Raw genomic sequence first — 25,284 nt, 5'->3', positions numbered from 1 at the left:
GAAGGTAAGCTGGATGTAGATCCAGTAGATTAGAGCCAATCTTTAAGACCGACACCGATCTAAGTGAGTTTGAACTAATATGGACCCAGATCTAATCTGATCTGTTTCCAGATCTAACCTGATCTATTTCCATATCCAATGGATTGGAACCAACCTTTAAGATTGACACCAATCTATGTGGATCTAGACCTTATCTGGATTCATACTTAACCCATATTGACCCTTATTAGGAGGGTTGAAGCCAATCCAATAAACTGGCATTGATCTTGGTGGGGGAACAGGCAGGATGCCTATAAATACCTCCTTGGGTTTCATTTTCACATAATCTGAGCTTTTCTATTTTTCAACAAGGTAAATTTTTTCTATTTTCTTACCTAGAAATAATTTACTTTTGCCTCTTTATACTTAGAATTTTCTCCTATAGAGTAAATTTTTTTTTTTATGTTTACCATTATAGCTTACCAATTAGTTTTCATAGATTAGTAGAGTGATATGTCCTATTGGGAATTCTCATTCCCACATAATCGGTCAGAGAAGTGCAGTTCTGCCTGATTTTATGCTCATGGTAGAGTGGGAGAGACTTTGCCGATGCAAGAGGGCTAGGGCTTCTTGGAACATGAGTAAGTATGTCATTGCTCTTGTTTTTCTACTGTGATTTACTTTTCCTACTCATTATTCACTAATTGTACACACCTGTCTTGTTTTGTTTGAGCCTTGGATGAGTCCACCAATTTAGGCTTACTGCACATATACTTCTTATGTACTTTGGGGACAATTCTGCATGTACTTCTTGATAGACAAGGCAGTCCTAAGGTTTTATGTTAATGAACTTGGTGAACAAAGCAGCTTTTCTCTATTTATTTAAAAAAAAAACAAGTTTTAATTTTACTAATTGTTTCTTTATTTTATAAACTTTCGATAGGAATGCAACATTTACTAACACAATTCAAAATTAATTGGCCTTACTCTATTCAATTCAATTAACCTTATTGAACCATTTGGAAAATGATTCAAATTTCTTATGGCATGGTGTAGTTGTGCAGCATCACATTCATCCATTAAAATGAAGCAAGGTTGGTAGGCCCAAGGTTAAGGGTGGAGTTGGCCTTCAATGAATAGAGGATGTTAGTTCTCCCAAGATGGCCTACCTTGCACTACAAGCTATGACCACTAAGTTGAGGTGCCAATGGATTTACATATTAAATGCACTCGCACAATGAGTGATGCCCATAGGATTTGAACCAAGACCACCTGCCTAGCGGCCTAGGTTTCATCCCACTATGTCAAACCACTTTGTGGTTCCTTTTTCCATAGTTTTTTTTTTTTTTTTTTACTAGGAGAAGCTGCCCGTCTCCCAATTAGTCGCGCTGGCTCAGTCTGCCGGTCTCTATCCTGTCAGGGTAAAACTCCAAGGGCTTACCCCTCAACCCCAAGGAGTCGTCAAGACTCGGCTCACTCATGCAGAAAGTGTTGCCCATGGGATTGGAACCTAGACTGCCCGTGCAACAGCCTGGCCCCATCCCAGTACCCCATCCCCTTTGGGTCTTAATATGACCTTTTCCCCTAACTTGATAATTATAAAAGAAAAAAAAATCAATTCAAGGTCGACCGAAGGATTTATAGGGGGCCCATCATGATCATGATAGTTCTGAATCTGAATCCAAAATAAAAATTGTAGATCAGAATTCAAGTTCGGATCTGACAATGAGAGAGGGTTGAATCCGAGTATGAATATATGGCAATACTAGATCCAGAAAAAAAAAATACAAACATGCTCTTAGCATAAAAAAATGCAATCAGATTAGATTCTGATCCAAATTTGAATTAAATTCAGCTTACAATATTAATCTGAATCTAACCAAATTTGAAAATAATTTTATTTGGTAAATTCTAATCTAATCCAAATGCACATTTGGATCTTATCTTAAACATCTGTATCCTGAAATAAAATATGGAATTCAGATCAGATATCCGATTATAGCTTATCCATTTGAACACCTACTCCCAACCCAATTACACTGCAGTTCTTAGTCGATGGGTTGGGTTCCTATGGGGTGCCCTACCCAACCCGAACTCAGAAATCAGGGTATGAGCATAAAATTGCAGACCTGAACCACCTGAGTAACGTGTGGGCCGGGTTTGAGTTATAACTTTTGTTGGTTATTCGACCCAGACTGACTTGGGTGTCTTTCTTTTATGTAAGAAGTCATATTCTGAATAGCGTGGTTTGGACCTTCATTTTCTTGACTCGATAAATCTGATTGCTTATGATGCAGAAGGATTTGAATCTACCATAACGGGTTGGATACCCAACCCGTTGATAGGCCTAGTTAGTTCTTTTTTCTTTCTTTTTTTCAAGTCCTTGATTTTGCGTCGTGTTGGGCCCCATTGAATAAAGATGGACATCAGATTGAATGATCGATGGGTTTTTGGGGCATTCAACCCACGCCTCTCCCAGCCCAAACAATAAAATTCTCTCCCAGCCCAAACAATAAAATTCACTGGGCTCAGGTTAGGATGGGTCAAATCGTGTCATTGACTGCACAAGGTTGGGACCTAGTCATCAGGCTCTACCGACATTTGATCAGGTTGGATCGGACCAGCCCAGTATCAACCCCTAGGCACTGGATGTAAGACCCTTGTTTTTAAAAAAAAAAAATCGGACCCAAAGATCTAGATCCGAACCCTTAACCCCCCACCGTTTACGCAAAATGGAAAACCTCACCCCGCTCTCTCTCTCTCTCCCTGACATTTTCCCCCCTCCCCCTTCTTTGTCTCCCTCAACTCATCGTCGGTGACCTCCTTTTCCTCCCTCCCTACGCTGGTGACCTCCCTTTTCTCTCTCCCTTGCCAAAGCAGTTGGTAGAAGATGTGTGACCCGCCACAGGTACGTGTTCTCTGCTCTCCCTCTCTGCATTTTTTCTCTCTCCCTGACACTCTCTCCCTCACTGATCTCTCTTTGTCCTCGTTTAGCAGGGGAGGGGCGCAACCCCTCCTTGCTCTCTCTCACTATTCTTGTTTAGCAATGGAGGGGTGTCGCCCCAACTTGCTCACCCTTTTTCGGTCAGTAGGCAGGGGCGGCGCCCCTACCTCCTGTTTTTTCTGATAGGTAGGGGTGAAGCCTCTGCCTCCTCCTATTTTCCAGCATGCAGGGACGATGCCCTTGCCGATCAGACAGGGGTGAAGCCCCTGCCTCCTGTTTTTCGATGGGCAGGGGCGACACCCCTGCCTCCTTTTTATGTTTTTCGACCAATAGTCAAGGGGCGACGCTGCCCTGTCGGCCTCTGTTTTGACTAGAGGGCAGGGGCGCTGCCCCTACCTTCCCTTGTTTTTTCGACCAGTAGGTAGGGGAGCCTCCCCCTACCTTCCCTTGTTTTTTTTGGCAAGCAGGCAGGGGCGTCGCCCCCTGCCTCAACCCCTCCCCTCTCGCAGCTAGTCGAGCCTTGCTAACCTCGGGCCCCTACGACACGAACATGTTACCAACCATATGATTTTAAAATGATTTCCTTTGTACGCATTTCATAGTGCGACAAATACTTTAGCTCACCCCATCGATGCAACAAACTCTATGCGTGCACCGAGGCATGAGCCAGTTATAACTTACGCTCAGAATCATCAGCAAATTTGATAATCTCCGAGGCAGGAAAAAGTTGCATACAAGGATAATGTCAGAACACTTTTAATATATATATATATATATATGTGTGTGTTGTTAACTAAAGGACACAGTTTTGCGATCTTTGTCATTTTCTTTTATGTCATTTACTTTGTTATCGCGTTGTTACGTGTACAAGATACTGCTTATACATTTATTTAGCCGAGGTATGGTTTCGTACTTCATGCATTGCTTGTGCAATTTATTTAACTCGATATATAGTTTCACACATCGAGTCTTACTCTATGTCATTTACTTTGTCGCTGCGCTATTATATGTCCAGGCTACTGCTTATGCATTTATTTAGCTGAGGTACAGTTTCGTACCTCATGCACTGCTTACACATTTATTTATTCAAGGTACAATTTTGTATCTCATGTATTGATTACGCATTTATTTGGCCAATATACAGTTTTGTATATCGTATACTGCTTATGCAATTTTTTTAATCGAGGTACGGTTTCATACCTCGTACACTGCTTATGCAATGTATTTAACTTGATATGTGGTTTCACACATCAAGTCTTGCTTTATGTCATTTATATTGCCACTGAGTTGTAATGTGCACAATATTACGCTTTGTGATATATATATATAATCTTGTAAGGTACAGAGTGTCTCGTACTTTGTCCTACCCTGCATTATGCTTATTCTTTTTAAAGACGTTGATTCGGGCATGTTTGCCAAAACTTTAATGCAAAAAGGATTTCTTGCGAGATTCCAGTATTTGAATGTGCGTGATTTTGAAAAGCAAAAATGAATACTTGATGATTGCTCATTCACATTCTAGTCTTTTCCTCAAACCTGCGTACTCCTAAGAGGTGCGTACAGTCTTTTGTTTGATATCCAAATGACTTGGATACTCTTGGCTTAAAACATGAGACTTTAACATTTCTAAATAGTGTTGGTTTTTTTTTTTGAGAAATTCATCGTAGCAGTACTATCAGACATGCACGACATGTTAGTACTATGATGATTTGATGAGAGGCTTATAGTAACCTGATAGCGTGCAAATACACAATGATAAAAAGAAAATCATATAAATGGTGATACACAAAACACTGAGAATAATAAATGATGTTGGAGTTTCTTTCTGAGAAACTGATATCCTCTTATCGTAACAGTACTATCAGATATGCGCGGCATATTAGCACTATTATGATTGGATGAGAGGTTTATGGTAACCTCGTAGCTTGCAAATGTACAATAATGAAAAAGAAATCACATAAATAGTGATCATCGCCTTCACAAGCAAGATACTCAAGTTGGTTTGAAAGACTAGAGCATATACAATGGGTCGTTAGTTAAAATAGAACCTGACATACACATTCATCATTATGGTTTCATAAAAAAAGAGGATATGATAGTACAAAAGCTCTGATGGACAGGTTGTTAACAACTACACTCGAGCAAATGACTTAGCGTCCCCAATCATCGGAGTTAGGAGACGAGGCTACCAAAAATTATCCTAGGTGATAGTTTTCATGGACTTCTACATAAGTTGGATGCATCTCTTGAACGAGTGACTTTTGAGAAATTATCTCTCAGTCATTGGCCGTCTCTTTAACAGCAGACTCAGCTAGTTGTTTACGATATCAAAATATATAGCATAACAAACCCTCTGCCAGTCTCAGTTGTTTTTATGTTTCTCCTATGCGTACCCTCAGGATAACTAATATCGAAACAAAGTTATTATGTTCATTATACTTATTTTGACTCACACACCGTGAAAAGAACATATATGTTAGTTTGGTTTTGAATTTTGTTAGCATGCTCATTTTGCTTACTTTTCGAAAAATATCTAATAAAATTGGAATGATACAGAAACAAGATTAGCAAACGCATTTTTACTTATTTTGAACTGCATATCACAAATGAAACTACGCATGTGTTAGTTTTATTTTGAATCTTGTTATCTATGCACTATCAAATTTTTATTGATTTGACCCTATTTTATGGGTTCAGGTGATGATTATGTCGGTACAACAAGCGATGACACAGTGACGTAATGATATCAAGATGACTCTTTCCCTGACGTTTTGTCCTTAAGGACATCTTTTGAACTTCAGTAAAAAGGTTTCTTTGAAATTTTACTTTTCGTATAAACTTAAAAACCTTGTTTTAAATCTCTTTAGTTTCAATGAGCATACAGAGTTCCAAATCCGTTATGTAAAGAAAAGGTTCACAAGTAATCCACCTGAGGTTCGTTGACTTGTTATTTAAAACAGCTTTTTTCGTTGAATTGCTATTACTCTGATAAAGAAATGATTATAAGGCTTTAAAAATTTTTCTAAAAAGTTACAAGTATAGGATTTTAGGATCAGGATTCATAATTGCCTTGACTTGAGATTTTACCCATCCAAACATTGGGTTTGGTGAAAGAGATCCAAATAAGAGTGTCAATGCGTTGGGTGTGACCTGAATCCGATCCATACCGAACCCTAATGAGTCAAAGTTTGGTGACGAAGAAAGAGGTCCAATTAATTAGAATCCTAGATTCAAAAGGTCAGATTAATACATAGTTTCAATGTTTTTTTTTCTATTTTTTTTATATTTACATGAAGAAACTACCCTCAAAATTAGAGACCTAGTCATGCTAGATTTGCCTGCCATACTTATGGCCGTTGTCCTGATAGTGTAAAACTCCGTAGTTACCCTTTGCCCCCGTGGAGGCATGGCAGTTGCGCCATGGGGCGCCTAAGTCCCATCCCATTATGTCAAATCCTTTTGGGGGCTGCAAATTTTCAATGTAAAAAAGCTAAAAAAAGAATATTATTTTAGTGAGTTTGGTTTACGTCATTCTTACATGACCCAGGTATGGTTTCTCTTATGTGGGTCTGAACGGACTGGGAATTGGATCCGGTACTAGCACCTCAAAACAGATCCGGGTTCGGTCTCACCTGGGACCGAACCAAATCCGACCCGTTAGCACCCCTACATCCAAACGCTGGGAATTCAAACTTCATTCTATACAAACACATCCTAAAGCCACGGCAGTCCAACGGGCGAGGTGAGTCGACCGCTATATACGAGGTAACGAGGGAACGCCCAAAATAGGCTTGGTCCTGTTGATCCCCATCGCCCCTACCGAGCCTGTTCCAGATGACCCGTTAGGGTTCTCACCTCCTTTTCTTGCACTATTTTCTTCTGTTCCCCTCCGATTTCAGAAGAGTTGGAGCTATCTTTGTTGAAGAAGGTATGTTGGTGACCTTCATTTCTCTCATTTTGTTCTCGTTATCGTTCTTTTCACATTGTTTTCGACATGGGCATCATGAAAAATGGCGGTTGTTTGCATTCCATCGTCGCAAAATATTGATTCTGTTTGGTGTTCACGCGTGCAATGTATCGTCTATGAAAATTGAGGGTTTATTGTTTTGGGGTTCTTTTAGGGAATATTGGGGTTTTGAGTTGGGAGCCATATGAGTTTTGTGATTTTGAGAATTTGGGTACTTTGATCTTGGCAGTGATGGCTGCTTTTCGACTGTCGAATTCCTTTTTTTTATGTCAATTTTTTTTCCATGAATGTGATTCGGTTTTACGGGGTTTCTCTGTTCCGCATTGTTGTTGGGATGTGATAGGGCTTTGTTTTGCGTTAAAGATCAGTTTTTTGGTGGTTGCTTGGTAGGAATTATTGATGATTTTTTTCTCGTTTCCATGTTTGCTGTTATTTTTCGAGTTCTTATGCTTGGATTTTATTGTATGTTGATTTGGTGATGTAAAAGTGATGAATTCTGGATCACCTGATAAAGAAGTGGATGCTTCAATGGATGTTGATGAGAATGATGATGGGGTCGCTGTTGCTGATAAGCTGTCAGGTGCGTTAGATTTGAACCTAGCGGCATGTAAAGATGATTATGATTATGGTCATGGGAATGAGCGCCGGGATCATCGTACGCCGATGGATTTGAATCAACAAGAGCTTCAGGGTGGGGTGCATCCGTTGTCTTTGGAAAATGATAGTTCTTGTCATGAAGTGGAGAATGGTGACCATTTTAGGAAATCAGTTATGTCGGTAGAGGATGAAGCTTCTGGAGATGATGCTGGGAAGGACTGGGAGAGGGAGGGTGTTGATGATTATGGTGGGAGGTGTTTGTCTCCAAGAAAGATTGCATCTTTGCATGATGAAAAGGTGAAGGATGACTGTGATGTTCATGGTGGTGCATTGGCATCAATGGAAAAGCAGAATTCAAGTATTTCAGTCAGAGAAATGGAGAAGAAAGAAGTTGAACATTATGATGGTAAATCAAACATATCTAGATCAAATAGTGAGATTAGAAACAAGGGCCATGGTGACCAACTTGGAGATTTGGCAGCTGAAGCTGGTGAAAACCATCCCAATAATGGGTTTGCCAAAGGTTATTCTGATCATTGTTCCAAAGAAAATCATATGGAATATTCGTCTGACAATATGCAGAAGGATGACCACTATGGTTCAGGGAATTTTCAGCCCCAACCTTACAGTGGAGACATGGAGGGGGGAAATTCTCGCCATTGTTCCCTAGGAAGGACCCCAAAAAGATCAGCTTCACCAGTCAGGCAGATGTCATCTTCCCCTGGAAGATCTCTTTACAGCTTTCCATCTGATGAAACAAAACTTCCTTCTCATGTCAATGGTTCCCAAGGATCACCAGCATCTGAAAATCAAGACGTTCATCAGCATGAAGTTCCAAACTCACTGTCGAGGAAGCATAGTCCTTCCCCTCTGAGATTGCCAAAGGATCATTCTGAACAGAAAAGAAAGACTTCTCAGGATAAGTTGCAGCAAGATCCCCCCCCTCTTGAGGAGAGACAGGCTTCTCCTGTGACCAAGGCATCTGGTTCGCCTGGAAGATTGTGCCAGCTAGATTCCCAGCACAAGAATGATTCTTCCCAAGGTCACCTGTCTGCTTCACCAAGAAGAAGATATTCTTCACCGGGAAGTCATAGAAGGCATGAACGATCAGTATCTAGATCACCCAGCTGGCGAAAGGAGCAAAAGTATGTCTCTTCTTGTTCAAGAAGAGATTACCGAGATAGGCCCCGGTCAAGGTCCCCCTACAGCAGGGATCGCTACAGGAGATCCCCGAGGTGTGACATTTTGATCATTTTTAGGTGCTATGCTGAATAATCTTTTAATTTTAGTTAAAGCTCATGGTGTGATTGCTTTTTTTAATTTGTCAGGAGGAGATATTCCCCTCGACGAAGGTCTTCTCCATCAGCTTATCATTCTCGCCGTCGGTCTCCAAGGCGGCAACCTTGGTCACCGCCTCCAAACCGGAGTACTGGAGTTGGGAAACCCGGAAATAGTTTGTTTGTTGCTGGTTTCAGCTTTGTCACCACTGAGAGAGATTTGGAGAGGAAGTTCTCTAGATTTGGCCGTGTGACAGACATCCGCATTGTTCGGGACAGGAGGTATGGAGAAATTTGTCTGGCAATTTGTTTAGTCATTGGAACACATTTGCAATTGTGAAGTGCTTTTAGTATCTTGGTGTCATTGTTGATCCTATTTCTGAAATCAAAGATCTATATTTGACTTTGGTTGAGCTTTTGGAGTTTGAATGGAAGGAACATGCCATCTATTGATTCTAGAACAGTCCACAACATTGAGTTTATATCAGAGTTACCAGAAGCTTCATAGACATGTGGGAAGCGTGCTTCCCTGAAACTCGCTTTGGAACCTCGAAACTCCTTGCTTCCGAAACTTGATAGGAATCTCAATTCCTCCATGTTTCTCCTATGCTTCCCACATGTTTCTTCTCTGCTTCCTTACATGATTCCTATATGCTTCTCTCACGTGTCTTTTTATGTGTTTCATGTGCTTCCTTTCACACTTCCCACTCACTTCTCATGCACTTTCTTTAAATTGGCAACCATCATTTTTAGATGTTGAGAAGAATTTAATTCTTACAATACGAAGTCACAAAGTTTAAGGATGATCATTTTTTTTAGTTTTTATTTCTTTCTCCTTTCATTTGTATTTTGCTTCTCATTTGATCTCATACCACTTCTTTTATTCTTATTTTGTTTTTAAATTGATTCCTCGCTCCCTGCTTCTTATAAATTTTAAAATATCTTGTTTCCCGCTTTTGCTTCCTAGTCTGGTAACCTTGGTTTATATATGTTAGACAGTGATTGAAAATGGCCAAAGGGAAGGTTAAGATTTAATCAGAAACTTGACTCATGAAAACGAGTTATTGCATGGTAGTTGCTTCTGTGTTTTACTATTAAATTTTGATGATCGAGGCTGCATTTTGAAGCTAGCACATAACATGGGTACATACATATATGTAAGGATTTGGCTGATTCCGACATCAAAATGAAAAATGATGCCCTTTAAATATTTGACTTTTCTTTTATTCTTTTGCATAAAGTGGTCTTGTGCATGTTTTTTGATCTGGGTACTGGATCTATTCAGTTCTCTAACTATGACACACCACTTATCTTGCATATCCCATGTCAACACAACAAGTACTCAAATACTCCAGGACACTTCATGGACACAGTCAATATTGTAACATTATCTATTGTTTTGTGATCTTAATTACTTATTTTGTATTTGCTTGCATTCTTTTTCTTTTGGAATTGTCATCAATTACATCACATTTTAATTTCTATTTAGTTTTACTATTTGATGTTTTTAGTTATAGTGATTTAGAAGCGTTGGTATCTACATATACATAAATATATATTCCCATCTATGTGTGTGTGTGTGTGTGTGTGTGTAGCCGTGTCAACATGTGCTAATTTTCAAGAATTGTTGTGTCATACCAAGCTATATCTGCTTGTGTCTATCTAATTGCCTATTTATGTTTTTGTTTATGCAATTGCTTATTTACCCTTGGCTAAGTCCTTGTCATTTCATGAGTTGACTACTTTAATAGTGTACATTCATATTACATTTACTGCAATTTTAATGTTGCATCCTTTTTCATTTATAATGAGCCTTAGGTCTGGTGACTCTCGTGGTTTTGGCTTTTTGTCCTTGGAACGAGATGAGGATGCTGATGCTGCAATTCGAGCTTTAGATCAGACTGAATGGAATGGGCGGGTTGTCTTGGTTGAGAAATCAAAGACACGTGCTCACTAATGGTTGTTGTGTTTTAGTTTGATAAGTCTAGCCGTTGGTGGAGATGCTGGGGCTTTCAGTTGTCTCAATTTTGTTTCCTGCCATATTGTCACAGCAGTTTAATATAAAGCCTGTTACATGGCAATTACTACTGAAAACCAGAATCCTGACATTGTAATCAGTTAAGACATACCTTAGCATTGTAGAACTTTCTTTTTTACTATATTAACTTGATTATTATTACTCTGACTTTTGAAGTAGATATTATTAAAAAAAGTGACTTACTTTCTCACTGGGTTACGTTGTGCAAAAAATATAAAAAAGTTTTCTGATGTTTAGTTGTCTGTTTCATGTTTGATTGGTGCACTAAAATGACCCCTTGCATGATCTTTCAGGGCTTACCAGTGGTTAAATGAGAATTGTGTACCTTGTTTTACTGAATGAGAGCCTGTACCTTAGTTTTGTTCGAGCACCCACTGTACCTGGAAATATCGACGTGAACATTTTTGCGTTTGTCAAACTTATCTTTATGGAGGTCATGTACGTTTGCCAATTCTCAATCTGATATCTGAAAGCAGGCAACATGCCACTTTGAGTGGCTTGGCGGGATGGGTGTATGGTGAATGTATTCTTTTGTTCAGCGTATCTTAAACACTTCCTATTTGTTCTATATGTAGATCTATTGCTGCAGGAAATGGGAGTGCATGTTTTAGAAGGTAAAGTATATTTCAAGCTCAAATTTTGGCTTTTGCTGTGAAATTTCTTGTAGTCTTTGCTCCTTACTTTCTATTTCTCTATATCATTTTTGGCAATTTCAATTTTCACACTTGCACAGTTATTAAGTTATAAAATTGTAGCATATTCAGACTGAACATTGGATTATACACTGGTTTGAAAACCCAAAGGCTTGGGACTCGACCCAGGCATGCTTTACTGAGGACTCACCCAGATGATCTATAACTCGGCCTTGTTTTAGGTTATAACAATTGTGCGACCTATGGCCTACCATTAATGGAATACTTGGGACTTGGAAGATGTGTTTTGAAAAAAGCCAAACAAGGTCAATTTTTTAAGTAGTATACACCAAGGTTTTAAAACCTGGCTGGTTGACCTGTTGACTTGTCTAAGTTGAGTCAGATCATCCATTTACTAGCCCAACCCAGTGAATGGACCTGGAACCATGCAAGACTTGGCCAAGCTGCATGTTGACTCTGCTGATTTTGCCGAGCCTTGGCCGAGTAATCCGTTCACCTGGCTGGCATTGGTGTACACTATGCTTATAAGCAGAGTTACCGGAAGCGCCTAGCTAAAAGGGGAAGCGCGCTTCCCCGAAGCGCGCTTCGGAAGCGCGAAACGTCGCGCTTCCGAAGCGTGGGGGGAAGCGTCCCCCTTTTTTGGGAAGCGCGCTTCCCTTTAATGGGGGACGCGTTTCCCTTTAATGGGGGACGCGCTTCCCTTTAATGGGAAGCGCGCTTCCCCCACGCTTCCCCAACGCTTCCCCCACGCTTCCCCCTCGCTTCCCCCACGCTTCCCCCACGCTTCCCCTGTTTTTTCAAATTTTTTGTATTTTTTATTTTTTATTTTTATTTTTTTCGCTTCCCCCTCGCTTCCGAGACGCTTCCTGGGTCGCTTCCGAGACGCTTCCTAGGTCGCTTCCGAGACGCTTCCCGAATCGCTCCTAAGTGGTCCCACGCTTCCCCGCTTCCTAAAATTTTGAAAGTGCCTCGCTTCCCGCTCCCGCTTCCCGTATCGCTTCCCGCTCCCGCTTCCTCAACTGGCAACCATGCTTATAAGTCAATATTGTTTGGGTTTTATTGGAAATAATATCTCCTAAGGATCCATAAAGTACGTCATTCGTATTTGGAGGGAATATGTTGTCTCCTTTATAATTCTTTTTCCAGCGTATTTAACCCACAGGCACACCAGAGAATAGTGTGTTACAATGTTGCTTTTGTCATAATGGTGTTTGTGTGGGATTAAATGTATATTGGCTTAATAATGCGCTTTGTAAAGTTTTTATTTGGCAAATTTTGTAATTTCACCTTCACAGTATTTTTCTCTATTTATTCCTTGGTATGTTACATGCTACTTGTATAAGTGTTTTGAGTATTAATTGATCATTATCATCTTTAGATTGTGGTAGACAAGCTCATGGGCAAATAATCAAGTTTGGTTTTGAGTCAGTCGTTGCCATGGGGAATGCTATTATAACTATGTATGCTAGATGTGGAATCATCACTTCTTCTCTAAAGAAATTTATCTACATGACTAACCATGATGTCATCTCTTGGAACTCTGTTATATGCAGATATGCTCAGCATGGTAATACAAAGGTGGCACTTGAACTATTTGAGCAAATGAAACTAACAAATATTAAATCAAATGAAGTAACCTTTATCAGTGTTCTCAATGCTTGTAGTCATGCTGGTTTGGTTGATAAAGTACAGTATTATTTTAATCTCATGACACATCATTATTGCTTCAAACCAACTTCAGAGCATTATACTTATAGACTTGCTTGGTAGATTTGGGCTTTATGATGAAGCGCTGAAGTTCATATGTCAGATGAAATCTGAAGAAGTCAGTCCTAGTTTAAGTGTATGGGGTGCCTTGCTTGGGGTTTGTAGAATTCATGGAAATGTTGAATTGGGTGAGCTTGCAGCTAAGCAAGTTCTTTTGATCAAACCATGTAATACTGCTGCATATTTGATGTTGTCCGACCTATATGTTGCTCAAGGAAGGAGGCAGGATGCAGGGGAGCTTCTTGCTCTGATGAGGGAAAGTGGTGTAAATAAACAACCTGGTTGCAGTTGGATAGAGATCAAGGACCGTGTTCATGTATTTCTTGCTGTAAATAGCTCATACCCACATATTGTAGAAGTTTATAATTTGTTAAACTCATTGGATGTAGTCATGAAAAGGAAAATGAGTGAAAATCATTGAGCTTTTAATATTCTATCATGAGAACTTTCAAGGTACTTACTATGTGAATTTCATGCGTACGTCTTACCATGTGCTATGCAGACCATTTATCTTTCTGTGTTTGGCAAAAGTTGGTTTGGGTTGGTGATCTTCATGCTATTTGTCCTGGCTTTTGCTGATATCTAGCCCAAGTCACCATTCTTTAAACTTGTTGGTTGGTCAGAGTTATCTGAATCTTTTGAAACTCAAAGTTGATCCTGTCTTAGTCTAATCTATGAAAGACTTTGCCAACTTTCGTTCATTACTGATTATAACAAAGACATCGAGTTTTTAATGGTTTCCACTTGCTTGTGAACTCTAGCCATCCTCATATCCATTAAACTCTTGAAGATTGGTTCATTATTTTTCTCACAAGCTTTTTCCCTGGTATAGTGCCTTCTGGTTCTCTATCAAGCCTGAACCTGATCCTTCATGAACCTATCTACTAAGGCCACATAACCAAGCTGAGGTAGGTCAGGACTTGGGCTATTCCCTTTTATCACTTATGTTGGCTTGGACCAATGCAGATGTTTTAATGTATATGCTGCCAAGTTTGGATAATATATGAACCAGCTTGCAGTCTTACATTTGTTCCACACTGTTGATATGTTGGTTTTTCACATTCATGATCTTTTACTTGGTCATTTAGTTGGAGCGAATGTTGAGAAATGTGCTCCAAATTTTCAGCATATTGACAGAAATAAATTAAAATCAAGGGTATTAACGCCTATGGCTTTGATTGCATTACAGATTCGTTTTCTTTAAGATAGACTTCCTGACTTGAATTTTAGATGAATGCCACCGAATACCATGGAAATCTACTTCCAAAGGAAAGTGTAACCTTAATGTCTCCATCAAGTCTTCAACTGCACTATCGAAAGTTGATTATGGATAAGTCCCTTATCTGATTTCTCCAAAAATAGTCAGACAAAAATGAAAGAACACACTGTGAAGGGTATTTGAACTTGTCTTTGATACTTGTATATAAGATGAATGAATATCAATGTGAACATGGAAATGAAAAAGAAAGGCTTTTGACAAAGTTAAACAGCAAGCTGGGAAAAGCTCGGTGCAAAACCAACAGTAGTCCAAGTGGAGGATTGTAAACACTCAAAAGTCTGTTCATTGCAGAAACTGGGTGTTGGTTGTGCATGTTCACAGACAACTCATGTGCCACAAAGGATAAAGCAGGAACTGGGTATCTTTGTTATCTTTTTTAAAGGGCATGATGAAATGATATCTTTTATTAATTTGGACGCCCATTGCATATCTTGCCTGATTACACTGATACAAGCCCGACAAAGAATTGATGTAGACAGAAAACTAAAGGACATTTTTTTTGGAGCCAGTATGTCAGACCACAGTGGGTCACAGCTAGATGGCTTCAAGCTAAGACAATAAGCAGAGGAAAAGTTACACTACTTTGAATGAATCATCTAGAAATCCCACAAATTAGCTGTTCATTTAACCACTTGATTTCTGCTCTTTCTTCACACATCACTTCTTCCAGTTCTTGCTTTAGCAGGTATGATTCCATTCTATGAAAGTTTGATATTCAGCAGACTTTAAAGGTTGTAGGATGACAATTTCAAATAGGGAAGAGAGCATGAAACCATACATTGATCTCTATATTCCATATCTTCATATATTTGTATGACAGAAAATTTTGTATCCCTAAAATACAACCTGAACCATGTACATGGACTTAAGAATGTGCACCCCCTATTCAAATCCAAACTGAAACACACAAGTGGCTGAAACAAAAGATGACTGAGTCAGGGGGTCCTAACTATGAAATAAAAAAAACTCGGACCAAATCTTCTGAGTCCCAGCTAAGCCACTCCGAGCTCTCATCAAGCTGAGCATTCACCAAGTAAAAGATCTCTGTTTGAACATCTATACCACAAATACTACATTTTATTATTTAAATCACTAGATGCATAATAAATTGGCAAGGGCAAACACAATAACTACAAACATCATTCGTTATAGTTCATATGGGGGAAGCCTATAAACGCTCTTCTGCTACTAAATTCAGCAAGGGCTTCATTTGCTTTATCACCCTCTTCCCAGCTTTTGACAGTCTGCAGCACAGCCTCCGGCGTTACATTGCCTTTCACAGTTACCTTCTGTTCTTTCAAATCAACATCATATGACTCAACACCTGAGGCAGCAAAATTCAATGGCATATGGTGAGAAAATTGTTTTCTGCAAAGATTATGGTGTTTATTCTCTAACATGCTTTCTAAGGCATGCTTTGATTCGCAGTTCATTCTGTGGTTATGCTTGGTGGTTATTAATCATATTCTACTGGAAGGCGATTTTGGAGCCATGAAGCACCAAAACTTAAGAAAACAGATACCAATCAAGTTTGTTGCAGAGTTTGCCATTCAGCCCACTCAGATGACCCATAAAAAATCAGAAGGGGAAGTTGCTGTTTTCTAATGAGCTAAGAGGTGTCCTCAATATCAAGATGCTCAATGATGTATACAAGGATTACTGCATTTGAATGCCAAGATTACACAATGTAACAGGAGAGTTACAGCAGAAGCAACATGTCAAACATCCTACCTTCCATGTAGATCACATTTGTAAGGTTTTTTCCATGAGTTTCAAATTTTTTTCTACAAGTGACATCTGTAAGGTTAGTTTCATTAAAAACAATAAGAAAAAAGGAAAAACATGAAAAAGAAACCTCGATTGTATGTAATAGCCACCTGACCAAATGTTAACCCCGAACCACCATTACTTATGGCAGTACGAGCTCTTGATTTAGATAGAATTAATTTCCAAAAGCAAAAACTAACCTTTGTATCATGCTTAGCATGATCATTTGCAGAGAGAGAAAGAGAGAGAGTGGAGCAGAGAGTGAGCAGGGCAGGGCGTCGCCGCAGTGAGCAGCGAAGGAGTGGGTCACCAGAGTGAGCAGCAAAGAGGGAGGGGGTTGATGCAGTGAGCAGCGAAGAGGGAGCAGGGCAGGGGGATTGCTAGAGTGAACAGCGAAGAGGGAGGGGGTCGCTGGAGTGACGGGAGAGGGAGAGGGAGAGGGAGAGGAGGGAGACGGGAAAGGGAAAAGAGGGTTTGGGGAAACTTTTTTAGTTTTTTAAATAGGACCAATCTGAACCGCCTATCATAAAATGATGGGACAGTTCAGAATTGTTTAGTAGGGTCTGTATGTTTTCCAGTTACCAAGTTTTTATTTCTCTCTCTCTCTCTCTCTCTCTCTCTCTCTCTCTCTCTCTCTCTCTAATGAAGGTGAAAAACGATCGAGTAGAAATAACCTTTCTTTTCATATTGTATTTGATATTTTGCAAATCAAATCTTAACGACGTCATCTGCATTGTTTAGTAGGAAATGAGTTTTGAATCATGTGATTGTGACATGTAACCAAGTTTTTTTATAGATTTAAAAATCAATGGCCCACGATGTTCCAAAACTTCGTGGCTCAAAAGATCGATCCACAGTCTGATCCTTAGCAAACAAACTATGCTACATCTATAATTTTATATGGTCTGATTGAGCCGATACAACTTGCATATGATTTCCAGCTCAATAAGTTTTGTGTCTTCATCAGTGCCAAATAATTAAACCCAACCTATATATATATATATATATATATATATATATATATATATATATAAGAGAGATTTATGCACACATGTATCAAACCCCATGATGCATGAGTGCATTGGAAGGGTTGTATCCTTGGATGGATCTTTGTGAGCTTATTCTCATATGAATTGGCAATCAGTGTTTATATTGATGGTCAACCACTTTATCATGAGACTGCCAATTTAACCCTTTATTTTATCTATTCTTCTGCTTAGCAACAGATTTTGTTGACATTTATGTCTGTCTATAGTAGGAACCTTTTTCAGAGCATGCTGGAAACTTGGTAGCCAGAAAAATGTGACGAGTGGTTGGAAACTTTGACGTGTTTTCTTTGGTAAATATATGCCTATGTTCAGAATTCTGATATCATGCTTAGTGCAATGGGATAATGTGAGTCCTTTCTCTTCGTGTAGCTTTAGGAAGGATAGAATAAGGGTTGGGCGCTTATGTTGATCAATTTGTTGCAAATATCTTGCTCCGCTATATAATACCTGGCAATTGTCAGTTACATGGACTTATAACCTCATCTTTTCCATAACAAAAATATCATTTATATTACAGGATTTGTGTTGGCTTTCTACATTCTGAACAGTTCAAAAGTTCTGTGCTGGCTTCTGGCCAAAGGGTAAAAGGATTGAGATAGTGATACATGCTGTCTGAAGTTTATAGCAAATTGGAATTGTGGAAGTAAATTTTGTGAAGGTGTCCTGGTGAATGCAAAATTAATGCATGATGCAACCATATCACGCAGGCGTGACATTGTTGATTCTACACGGATCAAGATTTTTCTGCTGTACTTTTGGCGTTGCTGTATTTTGATCACTCGCTACTGTTTTTAGATTAACTTATGAAGTGATTGTCCATGTAAGACCTGTCCTGATCTGAACATCCAATTACTTCATTTTGCCCCATGGACTTGCCATTTAAATTTGATGCAGCGAGGTACCGGCCTTCACGTGTGCTTGTGTGTTGAACCAAGGGGCATGTCTTCCACGTCGTGCGATGAACAATAAGGAATCAATGAAATGGCCACCAAATTCGATGGCAATGGCTCTTTATTCTTTTTATTTCAATGGAAGTCAATCGAACATTGGGAACAATCTTAACAGGAAATAAGAAAACAAATAATGAGAATGTAAAAGAGAACGAACTAAGGGAAAACTACTGACAGAAAACCAACGAAGGAAAAGCTGTTGCAAGATCAATATTCTCTGCCCTCCATGCAACCCTAGAATAGGGTTTTATAGAAGTCAGCTGGATTTGGGTCTCGGTTCTGATACCAGGCTCGAGACATCTTCTCGCTGCTGTTGGGTCTGTGTCGTCCGGGCCTGCGCATGTCTGAAATAGGTACGCATCACGTCTCTGCATCGGGTCACCTTACCTGTGGTCGGATCCTGCTCCTGTGTCTGATCGTCTAGCCTTGGAAGTAGATCGGGCTCTCGGGCCGAGCCTGGGTCACGTGGTATAGACCCAATCGGGTCCTGCTCTGCATCATTCTCCTCTAGTTGGGAAGAAGTCGGCTTTGACGACTTGTCTCCATAATAAGCATATAGATCAGACACATTGAAAATAGGCGAAATGTGCCAATCCTCGGGCAGTTCAAGGAGGTAGGCATTTAGACCCAATCGTCGAAGAATCTTAAAAGGACCATACTTCTTAGGACTCAACTTGTCATAGGTACCTACGGGAAAATGCTCAGGACACAAGTAAATTCAAACTAACTGACCGACTTGAAACTGAACATCACGACGACTTTGATCTACGAAAGCTTTGTAGGCCTCGTAGCTTTCAACAAGTTTGGCTCAGACCTGTCTCTGGATATCACGCATATATTCGACGACATCAAATGCGTCTGGGGCGGGGTCTGGGATATCAGACACAAGTGCTAGGTCAACCACATGGGTGGGTGATCGACCATAAACCACTTGGAACAAAGATTTGCCTATAGACCAGTTGATGGATTTGTTATATGCGAACTCAGCTTGAGGCAATACGAGGTCCCAAGTTTTGACATTCTCCCCCACTAGAATCCGTAACAGGTTTCCTAAGGTGTGGTTGACAACTTCGGTTTGGCCATCTGTTTAAGGGTGGTAAACACTATTGAACTGAAGTTTGGTCTTCAACAAGGCCCATAACGATTTCCAAAAATGGCTCATAAAATGCGTGTCACGATCTGAAGTGATCGTGTGAGGTAAATCATGAAAGCGGGCCATGTCCTTGAAGTAATAGAAAGCTACTAAGGAGGCGTCGGTGGTTCACTTACAAGGAACAAAAATAGCTATTTTGGAGAACCGCTCAACAACGACTAAAATTGAATCAAAACGATGTGGGGTTTTGGGAAGACCCACAATAAAATTCATGGACACATGCTCCCAGGGACGCTCCGAGATGGGTAACAGAGTATAAAGACCACTATTCTGATGATGACTCTTAGACACTTGACACACTTGACAAATTTGAATAAACTTGACAATATCTTTGCGCATTTTGGGCCAAAAGTAGCGTTCATCTAACAGAGCGAACGTCTTATCATGTCCAAAATGCCCAGCTAGTCTCCCTTCGTGTAACTCGAAAATCAACTGAAGTCTCAGAGAAATCGGGCACACATAACTTGTTACCGTGAAAGAGGTAACCATTATGTATACTAAATTGTGGGTTGAACGTGCGATCAGAGGAGAGGCACCCTTCTCAGATCTATTGGAAATCCGGATCCATCAGGTATAACTCCTTACACTGCTCGAACCCAATGACCTGCACTGACATAGTCATCAAAAGACTGTTTTTTCTGCTAAGAGCGTCAGCTACCTTATTCAAAGTACCAGATTAATGGCGAATCGTGAAGGTGTACTCTTGCAAGAAACTGACCCACTTGGCATGACGAGCACTCAACTTCTTTTGACTATTCAGGTACTTCAAAGCCTCATGATCCGTGTACAAGACAAACTCCTTGTAAATAAGATAATGCCTCCAATAACGAAGGGCTTGTACCACAGCATAAAATTCGACATCATAGGTGGAATATTGACACCTGGCTTGAGTCAGCTTTTCACTAAAGAAAGCAACGAGTCTGCGGTTCTAACTCAAGATTGTGCCAATCCCCATTTTAGAGGCATCACACTCAACCTCAATGACTGCACTAAAATCAAGAAGGGCTAAGACAGGGGCACTTGTCATTTTCTCTTTGATGAGCGTGAAAGCTTTTCCCGCAACAGATGTCCAATGGAAACTAGTACCCTTTAGGCACTCCGTGATGGGGGCTATGAGGGTGCTGAAGTTTCTCACAAAACGACGATAGAAAGTGGCTAGCTCATGGAAACTACGAATTCCTCCTATAGTCTTTGGGGTAGGCCATTCCACAATCGCACGGACTTTGGCGGGATCCGCCTTAACTCCATCAGAAGACACAATAAAACCCCCAAAATAACACTTGACGTCATAAACTCACACTTTTTAGCATTGACATACAACTTTTCCCTTCTTAAAATCTGTAAGACCTGATGCAAATGACTCAAATGATCAGACAACGATGAGCTATAAATCAAAATGTCATCAAAATAGACAACAACAAACTTCCCTATGCAAGGATGCAACACTTGGGTCATCATATTCATGAAAGTACTCAGGGCGTTTGATAACCCAAAAGGCATGACTAACCACTCGTACAATTCATCATATGTCTTGAATGTTGTTTTTCACTCATCCCCCTCTCGGATACAGATTTGGTGGTACCCACTTTTTAAATCAATTTTAGAGAAGATAGAGGCATCGGCCAACATATCAAACATATCATCCAATCGAGGGATGAGAAAATGGTATTTAACAGTAATGTGATTTATAGCACGACTATCAACACACATGCACATGGACCCATCTTTCTTAGGAGTATCTGTTTCAACAACTCGGCATGCTCAGATGGGTTCATGCGATACATAGGGAGGTTAGGGAGACTCGATCCTGGGACAAAATCAATGGCATGTTGAACCACCCTCATCAAAGGTAGATCATCAGGAATGTCATCTGGCATAATGTCGTGAAACTCCTCAATAAGGGGAGCGATGTCCGCGGGAACAAAAAAGGATGTACTCATCAACGGCTTAACCACCAAGGCATAACAATAATCATCCTCTCGACATTGGCTCAAGAAAGACTGATAAGATAGCCCTGCGAGCCTGGGAACCTGCTCAGGCTTATCTACAGTAGGAAAACCGGTCTCCTTGATAGGGAGGACCATTTTATGACCCTTAAAAATAAAAGAGTATGTGTTTCTATGATCATCGTGAATGGTCTTGCGATCAAACTGCCAGGAACATCCCAAAAGAATATGATACGCGTTTATAGGGGCTATATCACACCACAACTCATCGCGGTAATGCTCCCCCATGGAAAATTGAACTAGACAATGTTGGATGATGGGAACCTCGTTTCCTCTCTTAAACCACACCATTTTATATGGTTGGGACAACTTTTCCATTTTCAGGTTTAGGGTGGACACGACACTCTCAGACACCATATTCTCGCATGCCCTAGTATCAATGATAACATCACATGCATGACCCTCACAGTTGCACCGGGTTCTAAAGATGTTTCGCAACCATTTTTTAGAGGTCGACTCACGGAGTGCGGTCAAAACATGACGGATGAGCAATAAGTGTTCGACGTTGCCGTCGAACTCTACAACTTCTCTCTCATCCTCTTCCTCAACGAATGACTCACCCTCACTCTCGTTATCAGATGCTGATTCAACAATACCCTCGACAAGATGGGTGTTCTTACTCACGGTGGGATACTTAGACGCGACATGTCCTAACTCCTGACACCTAAAACAATGAAGGGTCAACTCACTAGGTTTGACTTTGGATCTGGTATTGTATACAAGTCCGGTCTGGTGAGGTTTATTAGGATCTACTCTAGGGGTGGACTTTGAGTCTTTCTTCCTAGGGGAGCTCGCTCTCCTGGTTAAGAAACTCGACTTGGGTCAACTGGACTGATCACTACGGGAGGTCCTATATTCTTGCCGTCTTTTCAACTTTTCCTCAACATTCATGGCATAACTGCTTGCCTGATCTAATGTCTCGACTGTGACACAACTGAAATCATCAGAGATAGCAGGACGGAGACCAGAAACATACCTCGTGACCTGCTGGCAGGCGGTCTCCACAATCTGCACTCGAAGGGATAGATGATGAAACTTAGCAGTGTACTCTTACATAGTTTGGGTGCCTTGACGCAAGGTAAGGTACTCCTTGTAGGATCTCTCAGCGTGATCTGATGGCACAAACTTGGACTGCATTAACCTCTGCATCTCCTCCCACGTCTACACGCGCTTTAGTCTCTGTTGCTCCCTCGATCTCTGCAGCTCAACCCACCATGTCTGTGTTAGGCCCCTCAAATGGGTGGACGCTAGAGAGACACGACGGGGCTCCGCTATAGCATGGTAGTCGAAGAAAAACTGAACAACGTAGGACCTGTTGAAGAACTGCTCCACATCGAATCATTCTGCAAACTCCGGAAGGTCTAGCTTCACCCCGTAGGTGGAGGGGTGCTCGGGCGCTCTCTGCTGACGGGCCTCCACTATTCCTGCAGAATACTTGTTCCAGAATGCGTCATCATCCAACATTGCTTCATCACCCCCTTCATGGTACTGCTCGCCTGAATGCTGGTGCTGACGAACTCCAATGACGTGTGGTCGATGCTCAAGTCTCGCTGGTCCCTGCTGGTTCTGCCTCGGTCTGGCTTGCCCGTGGGCAAGAGCCATCTATGGCCGACGTTGTGGCACCGATATGATAGGAGGTCCTACAAAAGGCGGACAAACTTGCCGGGTATCAGGCTCTAGGTGTGTAGGAATAGGATAACATGGGCCTAGGTTATGGGTTGGATTAGAGTAGGGATAGTGGATCGGGTATGATATGGGGTTTTGGGTCGGGGATGGGTTAATGGGTTGGTTCATGTTTGGGTTTTGGTAAGGGTATTGGGTCTGGTTTGTGTAGTATTATAATGATTCACCCGATTGGATCTGGTCGGGTCAAGTCCTAAACTACTCGTCGGACCCAGAGTGGGATAGGTAGGATCATGGATCGAGTTGTGGTGTAAGGAGGCCTGGTTCGAACTCGATCCTTGATCCAGAACAAGATGGGTCTGGTTTTGACCCGGCTCAACTTCAAACTGAAGCTCCGTCCGAGTATGATACAAATTTGGGTCGACATTGGATCCATATTGTGGGTCAAAACTAAAGGGTTGGGTCTGATTCAGGGCGAACCACAAACCAAACCCAACTGGGTAGGTCATGTAAGGGGATTTGAGACTCAGACCCGCTCCCGGAGACCCAAAGGATGGTCCTCGAGAACCGGGCCTGGGTCTCATCCTCACGAACTCTGGTCTGGACCCTCTCAGGCCCAGACCCATCCACATGGATCCCCCTGCTCCCGCTCGTGGGTTTGCTGCCTTATGGCTCCCTCGCTCAGGTTCATGGGGGAAGGCTAATTCCTTCTCGGGTCGAACAGATGCACCCAGATCTGCAACAAGGCCTAGCGTGACGCTGGGACCCTGCAGATCCGACCCACTCTGTGGCACACCCCCATGGCCTGGGGCCACGAGCCCAGACCTGTGGCAGGATCCAACATGATGCTGGATTCCTGCAGACCAGACCCGACCTACGATGCAGTCGCAGGGACCCGCTGCCACAGCTGGGGTACGCCCGAGTGATGGGGGTGTACCACTTTGATGGTTCGGTTGAGGGTACCCAGATCTGGGTGAGCCACAATCGTTGCTGGTTCGAGATGGAGGGAGTTTACCGGATGGGGAAGGTTGCCGTGACCTGCATCCCTATGCAGGGTCCCCTCAACGCCCTCTCACTGCGCAGCGTGCTGGAACGTCAACTGGGTTGGGTCGACAGCAGTAGTGTCAGCAGGGGCAATCGCACGCTCGCCTGACTAGTTCAATGGCATCACGTGCACATCTACCTTTGATTTAAGAGCACCCATCCACGCCTTGACCTCATCCATGCGCTTCGACAGACCAGCTACATCTGTACTTACTCGTAGCATACTTTCTTGAACCTTGGTCATCATGGCCATCATCTGGGCCATTGGATCTTCGGCGCTGGTGTCCTCCCGCTTTGTTCCATTTGCTGGGTCGTTCCTCGCATCATGAGACATGCTGCTGATGATGGAGGAACCCTAGTGCTCTGATACCACTTTGATGCAACGAGGTATCAACCTTCATGTGTGCTTGTGTGCTAAACTGAGGGGCACATCTTCCACGTCGTGCAATAAGGAATCAATGAAATGGCCACCAAATTCGATGGCAATGGCTCTTTATTCTTTTTATTTCAATGAAAGTCAATCGAACATTGTGACAATCTTAACAGGAAATAATAATGTAAAAGAGAACGAACGCAACCCTAGAATAGGGTTTTATAGACATTAGCTGGATCCGAGTCTCGGGTCCGATACCAGACCCAAGACATCTTCTCGCTGCTGCTAAGTCTGTGTCGTCTGGGCCTGCGCACGTTTGGAATAGGTACGTGGCACGTCCCTGCATCGGGTCACCTTACCTGTGGTCGGATCCCGCTCTTGGGTCCGATCATCCAGCCTTGGAAGTGGATTGGGCTCCCAAGCCAAGTCTGGGTCACGTGGTATAGACCCAATCGGGTCTTGCTCTGCATCAATATTGTAAGAAGCTCAAAATCTATACTCCCATTTGTAAAAAGGTTGTATAAACCTAAATCATAAACCATTTCCAGAAAATTCTGGACATTGCCACAATGGTAAGATTCTAATAATGTATGTTTGAGATTTTTTTCACCATTCTAGTAAATCAAATAAATCACTAATCAGTTCAAGTTCAGCTCATAAACTAAATCTAAGCAAATTTTTTTAGGAAAAGCTTTCAATTCCAATGAACCAAGTATGTTCTTATGATTTTGACATTTAACGACTATGATTCAATACATGCACCATAGCCAGACACTTTATATATTAACCATATAGACACAAAACACAGAAGACCATAA

At 41.4% G+C, this 25,284-nt stretch overlaps 1 protein-coding gene and 1 pseudogene across 1 annotated transcript; both read left to right on the top strand.

The window, feature by feature from the left end:
• The first annotated feature begins 6,726 nt into the window (after positions 1 to 6,726).
• LOC149822872 (uncharacterized) lies at positions 6,727 to 10,881 on the top strand. The gene is made up of 4 exons (XM_089980131.1): positions 6,727 to 6,851; positions 7,378 to 8,722; positions 8,816 to 9,046; positions 10,583 to 10,881. The coding sequence occupies exons 2-4, from the start codon at positions 7,380 to 7,382 to the stop codon at positions 10,719 to 10,721; spliced, it is 1,713 nt and encodes a 570-aa protein (XP_089836257.1). The 5' UTR covers positions 6,727 to 6,851; positions 7,378 to 7,379; the 3' UTR covers positions 10,722 to 10,881.
• A 2,011-nt stretch (positions 10,882 to 12,892) lies between these two features.
• LOC149822871 (pentatricopeptide repeat-containing protein At4g02750 pseudogene) lies at positions 12,893 to 13,643 on the top strand (annotated as a pseudogene).
• The last annotated feature ends 11,641 nt before the right edge of the window (positions 13,644 to 25,284 follow it).

This window comes from Nuphar pumila, chromosome 11 (genome assembly GCF_984573655.1).
Source record: "Nuphar pumila chromosome 11, dmNupPumi1.hap1.1, whole genome shotgun sequence".
In the NCBI taxonomy this organism is placed as follows: domain Eukaryota; kingdom Viridiplantae; phylum Streptophyta; class Magnoliopsida; order Nymphaeales; family Nymphaeaceae; genus Nuphar; species Nuphar pumila.
The sequence above is the reverse complement of the archived record's forward strand: the minus strand, read 5'-3'. Positions and strand labels throughout refer to the sequence as shown.

Coding starts and splice junctions, on each gene's coding strand:
- LOC149822872 (XM_089980131.1), top strand. CDS start 7,380: ATGAATTCTGGATCACCTGATAAAGAAGTGGATGCTTCAATGGATGTT. Junction 8,723..8,815: donor CGCTACAGGAGATCCCCGAG/GTGTGACATTTT, acceptor TTAATTTGTCAG/GAGGAGATATTCCCCTCGAC. Junction 9,047..10,582: donor CGCATTGTTCGGGACAGGAG/GTATGGAGAAAT, acceptor AATGAGCCTTAG/GTCTGGTGACTCTCGTGGTT.